General features: G+C 40.2%; 1 protein-coding gene across 2 annotated transcripts; it reads left to right on the top strand.

Annotated features, from left to right (window-relative positions):
• The first annotated feature begins 6,842 nt into the window (after positions 1 to 6,842).
• LOC123964170 (tumor necrosis factor receptor superfamily member 14-like) lies at positions 6,843 to 13,856 on the top strand. Of its 2 annotated transcripts, none has more exons than XM_046041274.1 (5): positions 6,843 to 7,366; positions 7,857 to 7,949; positions 9,836 to 9,961; positions 11,690 to 11,848; positions 13,753 to 13,856. In XM_046041274.1, exons 1-5 carry the CDS (start codon positions 7,333 to 7,335, stop codon positions 13,839 to 13,841), a joined length of 501 nt encoding a protein of 166 aa, XP_045897230.1. In that variant the 5' UTR covers positions 6,843 to 7,332; the 3' UTR covers positions 13,842 to 13,856. The 2 variants fall into 2 exon arrangements, with proteins under 2 accessions (XP_045897230.1, XP_045897231.1); XM_046041275.1 differs by lacking the exon at positions 6,843 to 7,366 and adding an exon at positions 7,397 to 7,744.
• Positions 13,857 to 14,118: the final 262 nt, after the last annotated feature.

Genomic DNA, 14,118 nt, shown 5'->3' with positions numbered 1-14,118 from the left:
TTTTTTAAATGCAATAAGATTTAAACATTAAATGAAAATGAGTCTATTGAGTTATCTAAAAACTGAAAAGCTATAAGAACAGTGGCTGTGTAAGACTTGCACTTAATCTGGATTGAAAGACTTAAATTAGTCTGGACTGAGGGACTCTAATGTGGTAATGTTGTGATGATGGTTTATAATGTTTTTGTGTTTTGTTGTAGTTTTCTTACAATCATTTAAATAATAATAAAAAAAAATAGCCTTTAGCCATGCTGTCTCTTTTTTCTTTTTCTTTTTTTTCTGTCATTTCTGGCTATAGCCGCATTGTGAACATCTTTTTTTGATTTGTTGACATTTTTGTGGCCTAAACATATTTTCTGTCATTTATTGACAAAATCTGGATGTTAACGGATGTTTAGATTATGGCCAGATTGGACATCTTTATTCACGTAATTTATGGACTATTTCTGGATGTCACCGGACGTCCAGATTATAGCCAGTATGAAAGTCTTTTCTCAACTAGTTCTGGCTGTCAGTGGACGTTTAGATTATGGTCAGATTGGACATAATTTCTCATTGTCATTAATCGACTAATTCTGGCTGTCAATGGACGTTCAGATTATGGCCTGGACGGACGGACGTGATATCAACCTGTTTTGTATGTCCACAGACGTCGCTTGCTCAGTGGGGAAAGTTCTCGATCCTTTTGTGAGCAGAATGTTATTGATGTAGGTTGATGTTTAGCTAGTTTACAATATTCTGTAACGTTACATCACGAGCCAGATGATTTAGGTTAAAACTTTACAACATTACTGAGAATTTATTGACAGAATAACAGCGGTACGAACAGTATCGTTCAGCTGTTGCTGGACACGTCTGCTGTGTTGGCTGCAGTGGTATGTGTGACTGGGCCTGGAGGAGCGAACCAGAGCTAGCTGGCTATTCCTGACAGCCCCCCCACAAGTATTATTACTCTTACCCCAACTATCAGAGGGTGTGTGCCTAAAGTTATGGATTGTATGCATGTCGACCAGTTGACCCTACAGTGACATGAGGAGTCACAGAGAGGGCAGCCAGATCGCTTACCCTCTTGGCCGATATCAGAGTCACAAGTAATGCAACCTTAGCCGAAAGAAACTTCAGGGCTCAAGGCTCAAAAGGGGCTTGGGTTTGCTCGCGTCCTGCGCCAGACCCCTGTCCACCCCTGTCCACGAGCAGCTGGAGGAACGAAAGCACCCCCGGCAGCGGACAGGCCACCGCTTCCAACCTCTGGTTCAAACACCAGTGTTGGAACGCCGACCACTTGGAGGAGTAAGAGGACTGAGTAGAAGCGGTTCTCGACCCCTGGATGGTGCAGACCACCTCACATGAGAGACCTAGTCCCTCCAGGAGCAGCCTCTCAGTGGCCAGACTCACAGGGGCTGACGAGAAGCGGACAACTCCTGATCGCGCCCCCTGTCTGACAGAAAGCATCCCCCCTCCTGGGGACGTCCCGCAAGCTCAGTGAAAACCACAGGGCACATTGAGCGTTTTCATGGTTGGCAAACAGATCCACCTCTGCCACGTCGAACCAGAGCCAGATCTGTGCCACAGATCGGGATGGAGGCGCCACTCGTCTGGGCGAGGGCCCCCCCTCAACATGATGTCTGCCGCTCTGTTCAACACGGCAGGGGTGTACTCTGCTCTGATGGGGAGCAGATGAGTGTGCGCCCACAAGAGCAGCCGCCTGGCCAAACCCAGCAGCTGCGCCGAGTGCACCCCGCCCTGGCGGTCTATGTAGGCCGCCACTGCAGCCCTGTTGTTGGGGCAAAGTGTCAGATTATCTTCCACACCATGAGGAGCTTCGGCATGTTTATGTGGAGAGGCATGTGGCCCTGCCACAGACCGCCTACCACTTGAGAGACAAGTCTGGCCCCAGCCCACCAGGGAGGTGTCTGTGAAGATCGAGATATGGGACATGCCCTGCCCAGGGGAACCCCGACCGACAGAGAGAGGGGGTCCCGCCAGTAGGCCAGATCCGAACCCACAGACAGAGGAACAGCGATCAGGCGCCCTATCTGTCTCACCGGGTTGACATGCAGGTGGATGAACCACCGCTGCAACCTCCTCGTGTGCAGGGGGCCCATGGGGACCACCACATGAGCAGCCGACATGAGGCCCAGAAGCCTCATGATCGACAGAGCTATCACCATTGCCCGTGGAACAATACGGCGGAGCAGCTCCACCATAGCCTCCACCCTTCCCTGAGAGAGCAGCGCTCTCCAGAGAAGTCAAGTACCACACCCAGGCAGGTGAGCCTCTGGGAGGGGAGAGGAGCGCTCTTCTTCCAGTTCACCGTGAAAACAGCAATGTGAAAACAGCATATTGTCCGGACACACTTGGAGAAAGTGCGCAGGGCCAGGCAGTAACCGAACGTCAGGCAGTTGTACTGGTACTGGACACCCCGGAAGGAGAACTGCAGGTGTTCGGGGATGACGGGAACGTGAAAGAATGCGTAATTCAGGTCAATGGAAGTGAGCCAGTCTCCCTGACGCACACACTCCAGCACATGCTTTACTGTCAACATGCGAAAAGGTCTCTCCACAATCGCTTTGTAGAACAGTGACAGATCCTGGAAGGGCCTCACGACCCACATCTTCCTCCTGACCAGGAAGTAACGGGAGTAGAACCCCTGATTTCTGAAGATGAGGTTCAAGCAACATTATGCTGCTGCGTTTCATTAGCTGGAATTAGCTGTGTTAACCAGGTTTCTGATTTACAAGACGTTTTAGATGTCTGCTCACTGCAGAATGCTGCACTTCAGTGTTCATATTCCACATTCCTAATAAAATTTGTACATGTATATTTTCTATTTCTACTTGCCAACTTTTTTAGTTGTATCTTTAATTCCTTAATTCCTTGACTATTTCCTTAATTCCTTGACTAGCAACGTCAGCAACTGTAACACAACAACTTCCCCTTGGGATCAATAAAGTATTTCTGATTCTGATAAACAGTTTGCTTAGTGGTTAGTGCAATCTCTAAATGGATATGTTTGTTTTTCTTTCAGATGATGTCCCTGTTTTGGATTTTACTCTCACTTCATCCCTAATCTCAGTGAGATGACATCTTCAGCCCACGAAAGCTGTGATCCTGCCGTACAAAATGAGGTCTATCAGAAAACCTTCGGCAGCTGCAGCATTGCTGGTAAAATCATTTTATAGTAACTCAGCTTCTTGGTTAACATGGAGGAGATTTATTTAGCTCCTGGCAAAATAACTGTGAAGCCTAGTTACAACATTTCAGCAACGCTGTGGATAAACTGCTGTGTGCCTAACTCAACTGGAAACAACAGCCTGAATGTCACAGTGCTATATGGTGGACTAGCGAACGAACACATTTGTTATTACAGCAAGCTTTCATTTGGCAGCAATTCATACATTACTCCTCCTCTCCAACATTTCATTCTTTGTAAAACTTTTTTAATTTATGGTTATGTCTTTAACACAATGATAAACACTGCAGTGTCAAGAAAAGAAAAAAGTTTAAGGTTTTCTGTTCATCAGCTCTGCTGAGTGATGAGCAGCTGCTCTGCCTTTAACCTCTGTAGGAGAAGAGAGTGGAGCTGTTTAATAGTGCTGGTGGGAAAGTGTAACTCAGTGAAAAGTTCCTTTCCAGTGATAGGATGAAGGGGTAGGGTTGTCTAAATAAGAAGCATCCACCACCGCACATTTCCAAGCAGTTTTGAACTTAAAAAATAAAAAAACAAAAACATTGATAAGGGAAAATATATTCTATATATGGGAAACACTGTATTCCTTCACCTTAACAGATGCAGACTCCCCTGTCAATAACTTACTTACCTAAGCAGCATCAAAAGAATGAAAAATTTAAACTCTGACTTTGTTTATTCTCATTTGCCTTCATGCTGTAACTCACCTGCAAAGGTTAAATGATGGGACCTCCTAATGTTATAGTAGAATCTGTACTTTTAGCTGGTGTGGTTTCATTTAGTACCTTTTGGACCTCTAACTATCTGCGTGACTGAAACAGATATACACAAACACAAAGGGCTGCTAGTTTCTATCAGAGTTCAGTTCAACAGCTTCTATCCATGTGTTTGATTTGCAGTTTGGCTTCATTTTCATTTCAGGCTTCACTGAGATAAAAACTTTTCGTTCTCTTCACAGATACTTGTAATGAATGTCTTCAGAGGACATGGCCTCACATGTTATCGAGGAGAGTATCAGACAGGGAATGAATGCTGCCCTGTTTGTCCTACTGGTAAGATCCAACTGAATGTTAAAGAGATATTTCACTTAACATCTGGAGTCTTTTTGTTAAACTACGACGATTACCAGAATCAACCACTGCCACTTTGTCACTTTGCAGAGCTCACAGCATGTGCTTTACCCTCTTATATTTTATATTTTCATTTAATGGAAACGTTATATTTCAAAACATTGTTTCCTTTTTAACAGGAAGTCGAGTTAAAACAGATTGTACAGAGTTCACTAGTACTTCCTGTCTGCCCTGCACTACGGGAAACTTCATGAATCAGCCGACTGGTCGAACACAATGTTTTCTTTGTTCAACCTGTGATGCAGGTAGATTATTATTTCCTAATTATTAGTAGAAACTTAGTAAGTAGGCATATTACTGCAAGTCCCACTGTTAATGAACTGAGGAAACTGTTGAAGATTTGTTTGACAATGTCACTGTGTAGATGCAGACACATTTTGATGATTTTGTTACGTATTTTGCTCTGATACGACAGACTACATGCAGAAACAAATACCTCATATGTTGTGAAATACTGGGTGAAGACAATTTGTGTGTCACAATATACAAGGGAGCCACAAGACATTCAACATGATTTATTTTACAGTCTGTCTATTTAACTTTTAATTTCAGCAGAGTCTTTGCTGTACTCTGTATTTTCCTCTGTTTTTTTTAAGGGTGAAAAAATATGCATGTTGCTCTATAAGATTAAAAGTGTAGTATCTCCATATGTAACCTCTGTATGTGCTGACAGTTTCTGGTTTGAAGATAAAGACGTCATGTACAACAACATCAGATGCAGTTTGTGAACCACTGGAGGGATTCTACTGTCTGGACTCTACAGAGAACGGCTGTATGGCAGCACAGAGACACACAAGCTGTCAACCAGGACAATACATCAGACAGAAAGGTCGGTGTCCTCGTGCTGACTTTAAGGCATTTTGTACAGTTTGAATACCAAAGTTCATAGAAACGGACCTTATTTTACAACTTGCTCATTAAAGCTGCAAGTGTTGATTCCTGAACACAAGATAGCAGAACAGATGTAAACAAGTTTGCTCAGTTGTCCTTTAATGTTGGGTATCTGCTGATTCCAAGTCCGACCCCGAACTTCTATTTACCTACAGGACATATTGATTAGATGTGTATATACGATACATTGAACAGCTTTAGCTACTTAATCTGACACACCTTGTTGAAAAATATGACGTCTATAAACTTAAATTACTTAAAGATTACCTGGGAGAATGTGAATCCTAAAATGTGCATGGACTACATTAATTTATGAAAGCAGAAGAATTCTCTCTGTCAGGAACATTTGTTATATTTGGGGATTTTTCTTTTTCCACTTTTTTTCGTTTTCATGTGATACATACAAGTGAAAAGTTTAATTTGAAAAGTGGAATTTATGTAATTTCTTGACAGTTGTTAACGGACACAATCATATTAGCAGTTTTATATTTTATACTAATTTATATTACGTTATGGCACAGAACCTAATGAAATTGTTCAATTCCAGTGTTCTCTCAAACAGTGGTCAGTTTGTTTATGAGTCTGCTGTGACTTTACAGTGAATCAAATCCCCTCTCGCTCTGTAATTATGAGAAAAGAGCTGCACTAGAACATCTCATTAAAACCTCAAAAAATGCCAAAATTTGTGTAAGATTATGTTTTGGGACTTGTTTTTTTTAAATCCACTGAAATTAAGTCAGTCAGGTTTAATGAATGTAATGTCCTTAAAGGACTGATCGCTTCATAATATGTTTACTAAACTAGTTTCATTATCTTTAATCTGTTTGTACAGGAACAGCATTCACAGACACAGAGTGCTCAGACTGCAGCAGTGGAACATTTTCAAATGGGACATTTACGTCCTGTATGCCGCACACACAGTAAGAAAAGCTTCACATCAGACATCTGAACTCTTCCAGCAGCAGTGAATTCATGGTTCCCTACAAATTTTGCTGTAAAAAGGTCCCTCTATCATTCCAGATGTGAATCAATAAATCTGCAGCTGAAAGCAGGAACTGCTTCAACTGATGCTGAATGTGGAAAACAAAGTTCAGACAGGACAGGAGCTGTGATCGCTGCTGTTGTTGTTGGGGGGATTTTGTTATCAATTGTGATATCCATAGCAATATGCTACAAGAAAGGATGGCTAAGTAAGACACTCATGTTTTTGATAGATAATAATATTGTCTGTCACATCATTAAGTTGTTGATTAAGATGTTTATTGGTAATGTTTTATTACAGGAAGAAAAACAAATGCAGACAGTCCCCAACTGGTATGTTTTATACTCTTATACATTTGTTATAAGTCCATGTTACTGTCTGACAGTAGGAATGATTTTTTTCTAATTAATTAAATAATGTCACTCATTTATCGATATTTCTCACAGCAACAGCAATATCTGAATGGAGAAACATCAGTGATGATTTCAGAGGTGAGACAGCAGTGTGTTCTACATGTTCATTGGCTAAGGACTGTCTGACTGAGCTACACTCTTTACAAATGTACAAGATGTTTCTGCTTAAACTAAATGTTTCTCCACAGGAGGAGACAGTTCACATATAAACATGGGGTGTCTTTCTGGACACTGCAGAGTGAATGTGCTCTAGAATCCAGTGATAATCCAGTTGGATGCTGGCACAGTGTCTTTGCAGTGGACAGAAATGAAATCAGCTGAATGTCCTGCACTCTGAGCAACAAGCTGAACACGTCCTCTCATTATCTCAAACAGATGTTACTGTACAGAGACTGAAGTCAGCCTGGAATAACAACGTGGAGCGAGAAATCCACAACCTTTTACCTCAGACTCTCACTTTAAATCCACCATGGTAACGTTATATTTAAAGAAATATACACTGAATGATATTCTGGTTAATTACGAGCATGGTAAAGGCCACATGGAAAGTGTTAAAGTGGTTTGACTGTAAGTTGCAAAGACAGTGGGTTTAGAAAAATCACCGAACATAAAACCACATACCTGAAGACACACCTCCTCCTGTGAAACTCATAATATACTGATATTATGCTCAACATGAACCAGTTGTGACCTCGTCTGGCTCTTACTCAAAGCGTGGGACTGTGGATGAAGAGGTGGCCTCCTACTACTGTGAAAGCACGTGTAAGTGGGGGTGGGGACAGTTTTATGTTGTCATCACAGACTTACCGTCTTTTATTTCCCCGTAAGTTTCTGAGAGCAGTTAGGTCTTCTCTCTCTGTTATTATGTTTTCAAAAATGTATAACGTTATTCAACAACACACTGTGAGCCTTAATAAATTGTAGATGGCATGATGTTTTAACAATGTTAAGGGTGTGTCATACAGTCACTGCTAGCGGAAGTAAGATATATGGGGGTTTGTTTGCGTATTTTCCACTGCTGGTAACGTTAAGCTAACGTTAGCTATTATAAAAGTTTTGTTATTGACCCCCACTCACGCCCCAAACTCTAAAAATGCGACGGCGGGCGTCATAATGCTTCAGACGCTGGTTCTCCTCGGTAAGTGAGTGAGTGAGTGAGTAAGTTAGTAGACACACAAGCTAACGTTAGCCTAGCTAAATGTTAGCAGAGCAACACTTTGATGTAAACATTGAACCCGTTTGTTTAACAGGGTGTGTCGCCGTCTTCACGGTGCACGGGCTGGGCTGTGATCCAAAGGAATACACAACAAGGGACGGACAGTGCTGTCCGGTGTGTTACGAAGGTATCGTTACAACTCTGTAACATCGGCAGCTAACTAACTGATCCAGTCTCCATTTTGTCTCCTGCTCAGTTTAACAAACGACTATTTCCACAGTTCGACAAATTGTAAATGATCGGCTGTATGTTCGACATTAAGTCCCACTTAGGTGAAGCAAAGTCACAATAACAAACCGTGTTGCAGTCTGCACTTGCCGCTGGGCTTATGGAAGTCATTTTCTCATTTGCAAATGAAAAGCACATAAATAATAAACAAAGAACACCAAAAGCATGTCGGTCCGTGTACGTTTTGATATTTTGTTTTTTCGTTTGAACCAATAAATGAATAAACGAGAAAATCACCTTTTTTTTTCGTTTGTCGTTTCAAACCAAAAACGAAGAAACGGAAAAAAGAGCCGTTCTCCCGTTTTTGGTTTCTAAAACAAAAAACGGCTAAACCAAATTCAAATAATGGTCCGATTTTGGGTTTTTTGAAATTCCTATTTTCCTTTTTCTGTTTGAAGGTAGACGTTAAGAAAAGAAAGACAGGTGGGCCAGGTGACCCGGAAATAAGAGTACAGATGTTAAAATAAAAGCCAAGCTTTTAGAACGGCTGGATCTGTAACATTATGCAGCACTAATGTTATACCAGGGTGACGTTAGGTGAAAATAAATAAACCTGGACCTAGAGAAATAGTTAACAACAGTAGCTGCTTACATGCACTATATTATTGTGGCCTGCAAGAGCCTTAAGTCCCAGAAGGCTTAAATGTCAAGCAAACACATCCCAACTTTGAGCATTTTGGTGAGAGAAGAAAGATTTCGAGAGATAGCGACACATAGGATCAACAGTCCGATTTCAGTGATAGTTCAGCTGGATATTAGTACATTAATTGATAGGCCAGTTAGAGACAGCAATTTGGAACAGATATAGTAAGCCTGACATATTAATAGTTATAGCTTGGATAAATTTAGTGACATATAGGCCTGCAGCCTAGTGATAGGTGATAGAGGCAGCCTAGGTAGATAGTGTAGATTAGGATAGAGAATCAGCCTAAGAGATGCTGATCTCTGGTATGGGAAAACACACACATCATTCACAGAGCAACTGCTGATGCCTCTGTAGAGGTTAAAAATATTTGACAAATGCTTTTGTTCCAAGGACGGACGATCCTTTGATTTATTGGCAGTGTATCCGCACCTATATATGATGGCAATAAAATACTTCTTTATGCCAGCAACAAATGTCAAGCAACTGTGAACTAATTTTTCCAAGGCTGGGGAGGTCACTTATGGGAAGAAAGAAAACTCAGCCCCAAAACAAAATAATATTTCTGAATAAAATTCTTGACGTATAACAAGGTGAGACATTATTTCCGCATTCTTGAAAAAACTTCAACTTCACTCAGTTAAGGATTTTTAATCCATTAGCCTACACATCACGACCAGCACTCATTATTACATTAGGGCCTATATCTTTCCTGCTATTTATCATTACACCTCTGTTAATACTGTATTATACTGTAGATATTATCAAATTTATTAAATTTGCTAAGATTTTAAACAAACTTCTTTCACATTGTCATTATGGGGTATTGTTTGTAGAATTTTGAGGAAAATAATGAATTTCATCAGTTTTGGAATATGGCTGTAACTTAACAAAATGTGGAAAAAGTGAGGCTTTGTGAATACTTTCTGGATGCACTGTGTGATTTGTTATACAAACCCTGAATGCAGTTGAACTATACAACTTAAAGCAAATGCAAATCAGTAGATTGATTTATTTTTATGATTTTAAACACACCAGCAAATCTGTTTATCATGGAAGCTGCAAAGAGCATCAGACAGGTTTTAATCTCAGGACCTATTTCTTGATAATATGATGTTGACGGTGTATTTTGTCTTGAACAGGTACCGTTGTTAGAAGAGACTGCACACAGCAGTTAGGCACAAAGTGTGGCCCCTGTGAGTATGGGACGTATATGAACCAACCCAATGGCCTGAATAAGTGTTTCCCCTGCACATCCTGTGACCCAGGTACGTAGATTTTGACAAACTCAGTGGTACTTGAAGAAACCAGATTGGCAAAATGGAAAATATGGTTTCCACTTACCACCTGTTGAACCAGCACAGAAGCCTTCAACTGCTCTGCCTGCAGTCTGACACCCACAGCTGATGTTTGCAGGGTACCTGCAGGTTCTTAAAAGTATTTAAAAAGTCTGAAATGTAATATTCTAAAGTGAAGGCCTTGAAAGTAAAATTCTGCGAGTATCAGTCAGTTGTTGGGAAAGAAAACAAAATGTCTATGACGTGCTACTAACGAGCTAACATTAGCTGGTCGACTCAGAATGGGCAAGTGTCTGAAGTTCAGAAAGCCAGCGAAACGGACAAGTTGGCTGAGGACAGTGGCGCTGAGGTTAGCACAACAAGCTGATCGGCGTGCGAATCAGTCACACCATAGCGAGAGCTAATGAAACAGCAGAGCTGGAAGACCTGCTGCAGGTTACTGGTCAGTGAACAACAGCAACGGAGAGACAGTTGTGTATAAGACTAAGACTGTGTCTGTGTGTTGGCGTTGTGCCGGTGTTGTAGGATAACATCCAACATTCTGACGCACATTAAACTTACATCACCCAGATGCGCCGATCACCGAGAGGAGGAAACAACAAACCTGAGCCCAACTCCTTGTCCCTGCTGCTTTCAAGCCAACATTATATAACACTATATTTCAAGCAGCCTTTATATGCAAAAACAGAACAGGATGAATAATCACTGAAGCAATTGGCATTTACATTGGCATATTATATTACATTAAATATCCTATCTAGATAGGGGGTATCTAATTGTAACAACTCAAAATACACAATTTATTTTTGGTTTCACACCATAAAAGTTCTTAGTGCAACAAATTTTGTATTTGTTCATAGGTGTCATTTACGCTGGGGATGCTAGGGACAAGACTTTTAAAAAAGCATTTGTTAAATATGTTCTGAAAAATGGCTTGTAACAAGAAATGTTAAAAAACAAATAAATGCTTTAAGGAAGGTTTATTTGCACAATAAGAAAAAATGAAACGCAATGTAAATATAGAAGAAACAAATGTGCATTGTCCAAAAAAAGCTTTAAAAAAATAATGCTGATTACTGCATTATATTCTGTTTGAATTGTCACCTGAATTTTCTGAAAATGTCTCTTGAATGCAGGAAATTGAGTTTTTAATGCTCAAAATTTTCTATAAGCATTGAATATTTCATCAAAATAGTGTTAAAATATCTTCTTGTCTTTTTCTTGTAAACCAAATATTGTGCATCGTGCATGTGAGCTAAGTGTATCATCACACCCCTAATCTGAACCCCTATGTCCCCAACACTTTTCAACACAAAGTGACGTCCTTGATTCATTTTATGTTATGAGTACAAACACACCCCAAAAAGCTATAGTGTAGTGTAATGTGAATGTAATATGAATGAATGTAAGTATTATAATAAAATGTTTTATTAAATTCAGGTAACTTCGTAAATAATAATTTTCTCTGGCTTAAAATTCATACAGGATTTCCATTTAACGGCAGTGAAGTTTGGCATTAAATTTCATCGGTATTAAAAAAGTTTTAAAAAGTCTTAAATTTAACTTTTGAGAATCCTTGGAGTACCCTGTGTTTACTTGGTTGCAGTCAGCCAAGAAGAACAACTTCACATTATTTCAAATTTATTTAAGACTGTATAAAGTGTATAAATATATGTTCTATGTTTGTGTTTGCTTTAGGTCATGGCCTCTTTGTCCAACAGGAGTGCAGAGCAACACACAACACCGTTTGTGATGTTTTACCTGGGTATTTATGCAAAAGCTTTGCAGATGATACAGGATGTAGTTTGGCAGAGAAACATAAACTCTGTGCAGCTGGTGAGAGGATTTTAGAACCTGGTAAGAAGAAAAAGTAAAGTTTACATGAACACTACTGTACTGGTTTTGGTTTTGAGTCTTCTCCTTGTAGTGTCTTTTTATACGAATATTTAAAGTGAGAGTTGATTTCCTGTAGCTGTTACCTGTTAAACAAACACCTGCACATGAATAATATACTGTGTCCTGCATAGAGGCACAGGGTCAGTCCTACTGGCTGAAAGTCTTTATTTTCCTTATTGATATTCATTATTGGATAAACCAGAAAATTATCATGGTGTTTTTTCAACAACTGAATGGATATAACGATGAATGATGTAAACAAAGTTTCTGGTGAAAGACAGACGCCCTGACTCTCTGACTTTAATTGTCTCCATAAGAAAAGTTAATGGGGGAAATAACAGATTATGAAAAGTGAAGTATTTATACTAAATGAAGAAATTATAAAATGGTTTTGATTATATTCAGGGACAAATGTTAAAAAGATGTTGCTTCAGTAACAACAGTATCCAGATTTCTGAGCCTCAGTTGGACACGTCTTTGACTCCAAAACCAAAGATTTGTCAGTTATGTGCCAGTTTGTAATTTTGTGGTTTGAATTGATTCTGATTTTGTCAAATGAATCTCTTTAATAGGCTGTTCCCAAAATAAAACTTTTCTCTTATGTCTGTGATTTAAATTTTCTGTGATCTCCTGGCAGCTCGTAATGTGGCATTCAGACCAAATGTGAATTTAATCCATGCAACGCTTTCCTAGTGGGGGTTTTATCGCTGGACATCTGTTGAGTGTTCACACACAACACGATAACGAGAATAAACACAACTCGCCATTACTACAGCTGTATGAACCAAAGTAAACATTTTGCTGTGATTAAATGGCAATAAACAGATTAAACTGATGCCGAAATAACTACAATATGAAGCCGATTTGTTAAACATATGAATTCATGCTTTGTCAGGTCTGTCAGCAAGACAGCCGGACAACAACTTCTGAAATGTTTGTTTTCTGAATGGAGTTTGGATCGATCAGGGCTATGCTATGCTAACTTGGTCATAGTAGTGAGAATAAAGTAGCTGGAATAAAGTTACAGACACATGTTTTCTGAACTCACCAGGTAGTTCAACCTCCTCGCGTTCTTTTCTCCAAGTAATGCCCAGTTTTGTCTGTTTTTTACATAAATATGAAGTAGTAGTCCAACAGAGCTCTGGGTGCAAACCAATGCTAACAACAGCACTGGAACCGCTAATTTAATAAAAGCAGTTAACTCTGAGCTCCTCCCGCGAGCACATGGTTAATAGTTGTCAGAGCAGAATCCAGACTGTCTACGGGGGTTTATTTGTCCAAAGGTTGCAGCACTGCTCTCTGCTCCTCTCCCCCCAAGTTTGGCAGCTCTCCACCGGCCAGCAGATTTTCAATCTCCTGCTCTGCCTGGCCCTCTCCACACAATGCTCTGAAGCCGTCGCTGACGTACGGACAATCTCAACGCTGATAGGCTATCGCAAATCAGCATAATGCTTTTTTCTTGCGCAAGTTGAAAATATTCAACTGAATTCCTTCGTGTTGCCTTCGCTTTGCGTCACCGGCACCGCCCCCCCTTTGCGTCGCTTTGTGCCACCCAACAGGAAATCGCGACTCTGCGCATCTTTGAATTGACTTTGTATGTAAACTCACCGCCCCGAATGCTCGCTCCACTTTTGGTCTGAAAGCACCAAAAGAGGTTGAGGAACTAAACTAAGATGTTGCCTGCAGAGACAGGAATCTTGTACTCGGGTGATAAAGTTCATTAAACGCTTTCATTCACATGGATTAATATTATCACGTTAAGAAGTTTATGACAATAAGGACTGATTTTCTGCAATGATTTACTTGATAAAAACTATCCAAGTTCAATGATGTGTAATTAATCCATTTTGGTCTGTTTCTCTAAGGAACCAGCAGAACTGATACGGTGTGTGAACGCTGTAAGCCAGGATATTTTTCGCAGGATGGGGTGAACTGCACAGCGTGGACCATGTAAGACATTATTTATTAAGGAATTACCTGCCCTGTAGCACAAAATATATTATATATGACAATATATGGTGGAACAAAAACAATTAATTACAATTTATCGTGGAAATATTTTTATTTATATAAAGGGAAACAATATTCAGGTGGTAGGTGACTATTCAGAATATGAAAATATAATAAAATCTAAGTCAGTGCAGCTCTCAGGCACTCTGTGTTGCTTTTAGATAAGTTTGTCTTTTTCCTGTAATATCATCTAGTCTTACCCCTAAAATTCACTGACTCTG

This window comes from Micropterus dolomieu, unplaced genomic scaffold, assembly GCF_021292245.1.
Source record: "Micropterus dolomieu isolate WLL.071019.BEF.003 ecotype Adirondacks unplaced genomic scaffold, ASM2129224v1 contig_952, whole genome shotgun sequence".
In the NCBI taxonomy this organism is placed as follows: Eukaryota; Metazoa; Chordata; class Actinopteri; order Centrarchiformes; family Centrarchidae; genus Micropterus; species Micropterus dolomieu.
The sequence above is the reverse complement of the archived record's forward strand: the minus strand, read 5'-3'. Positions and strand labels throughout refer to the sequence as shown.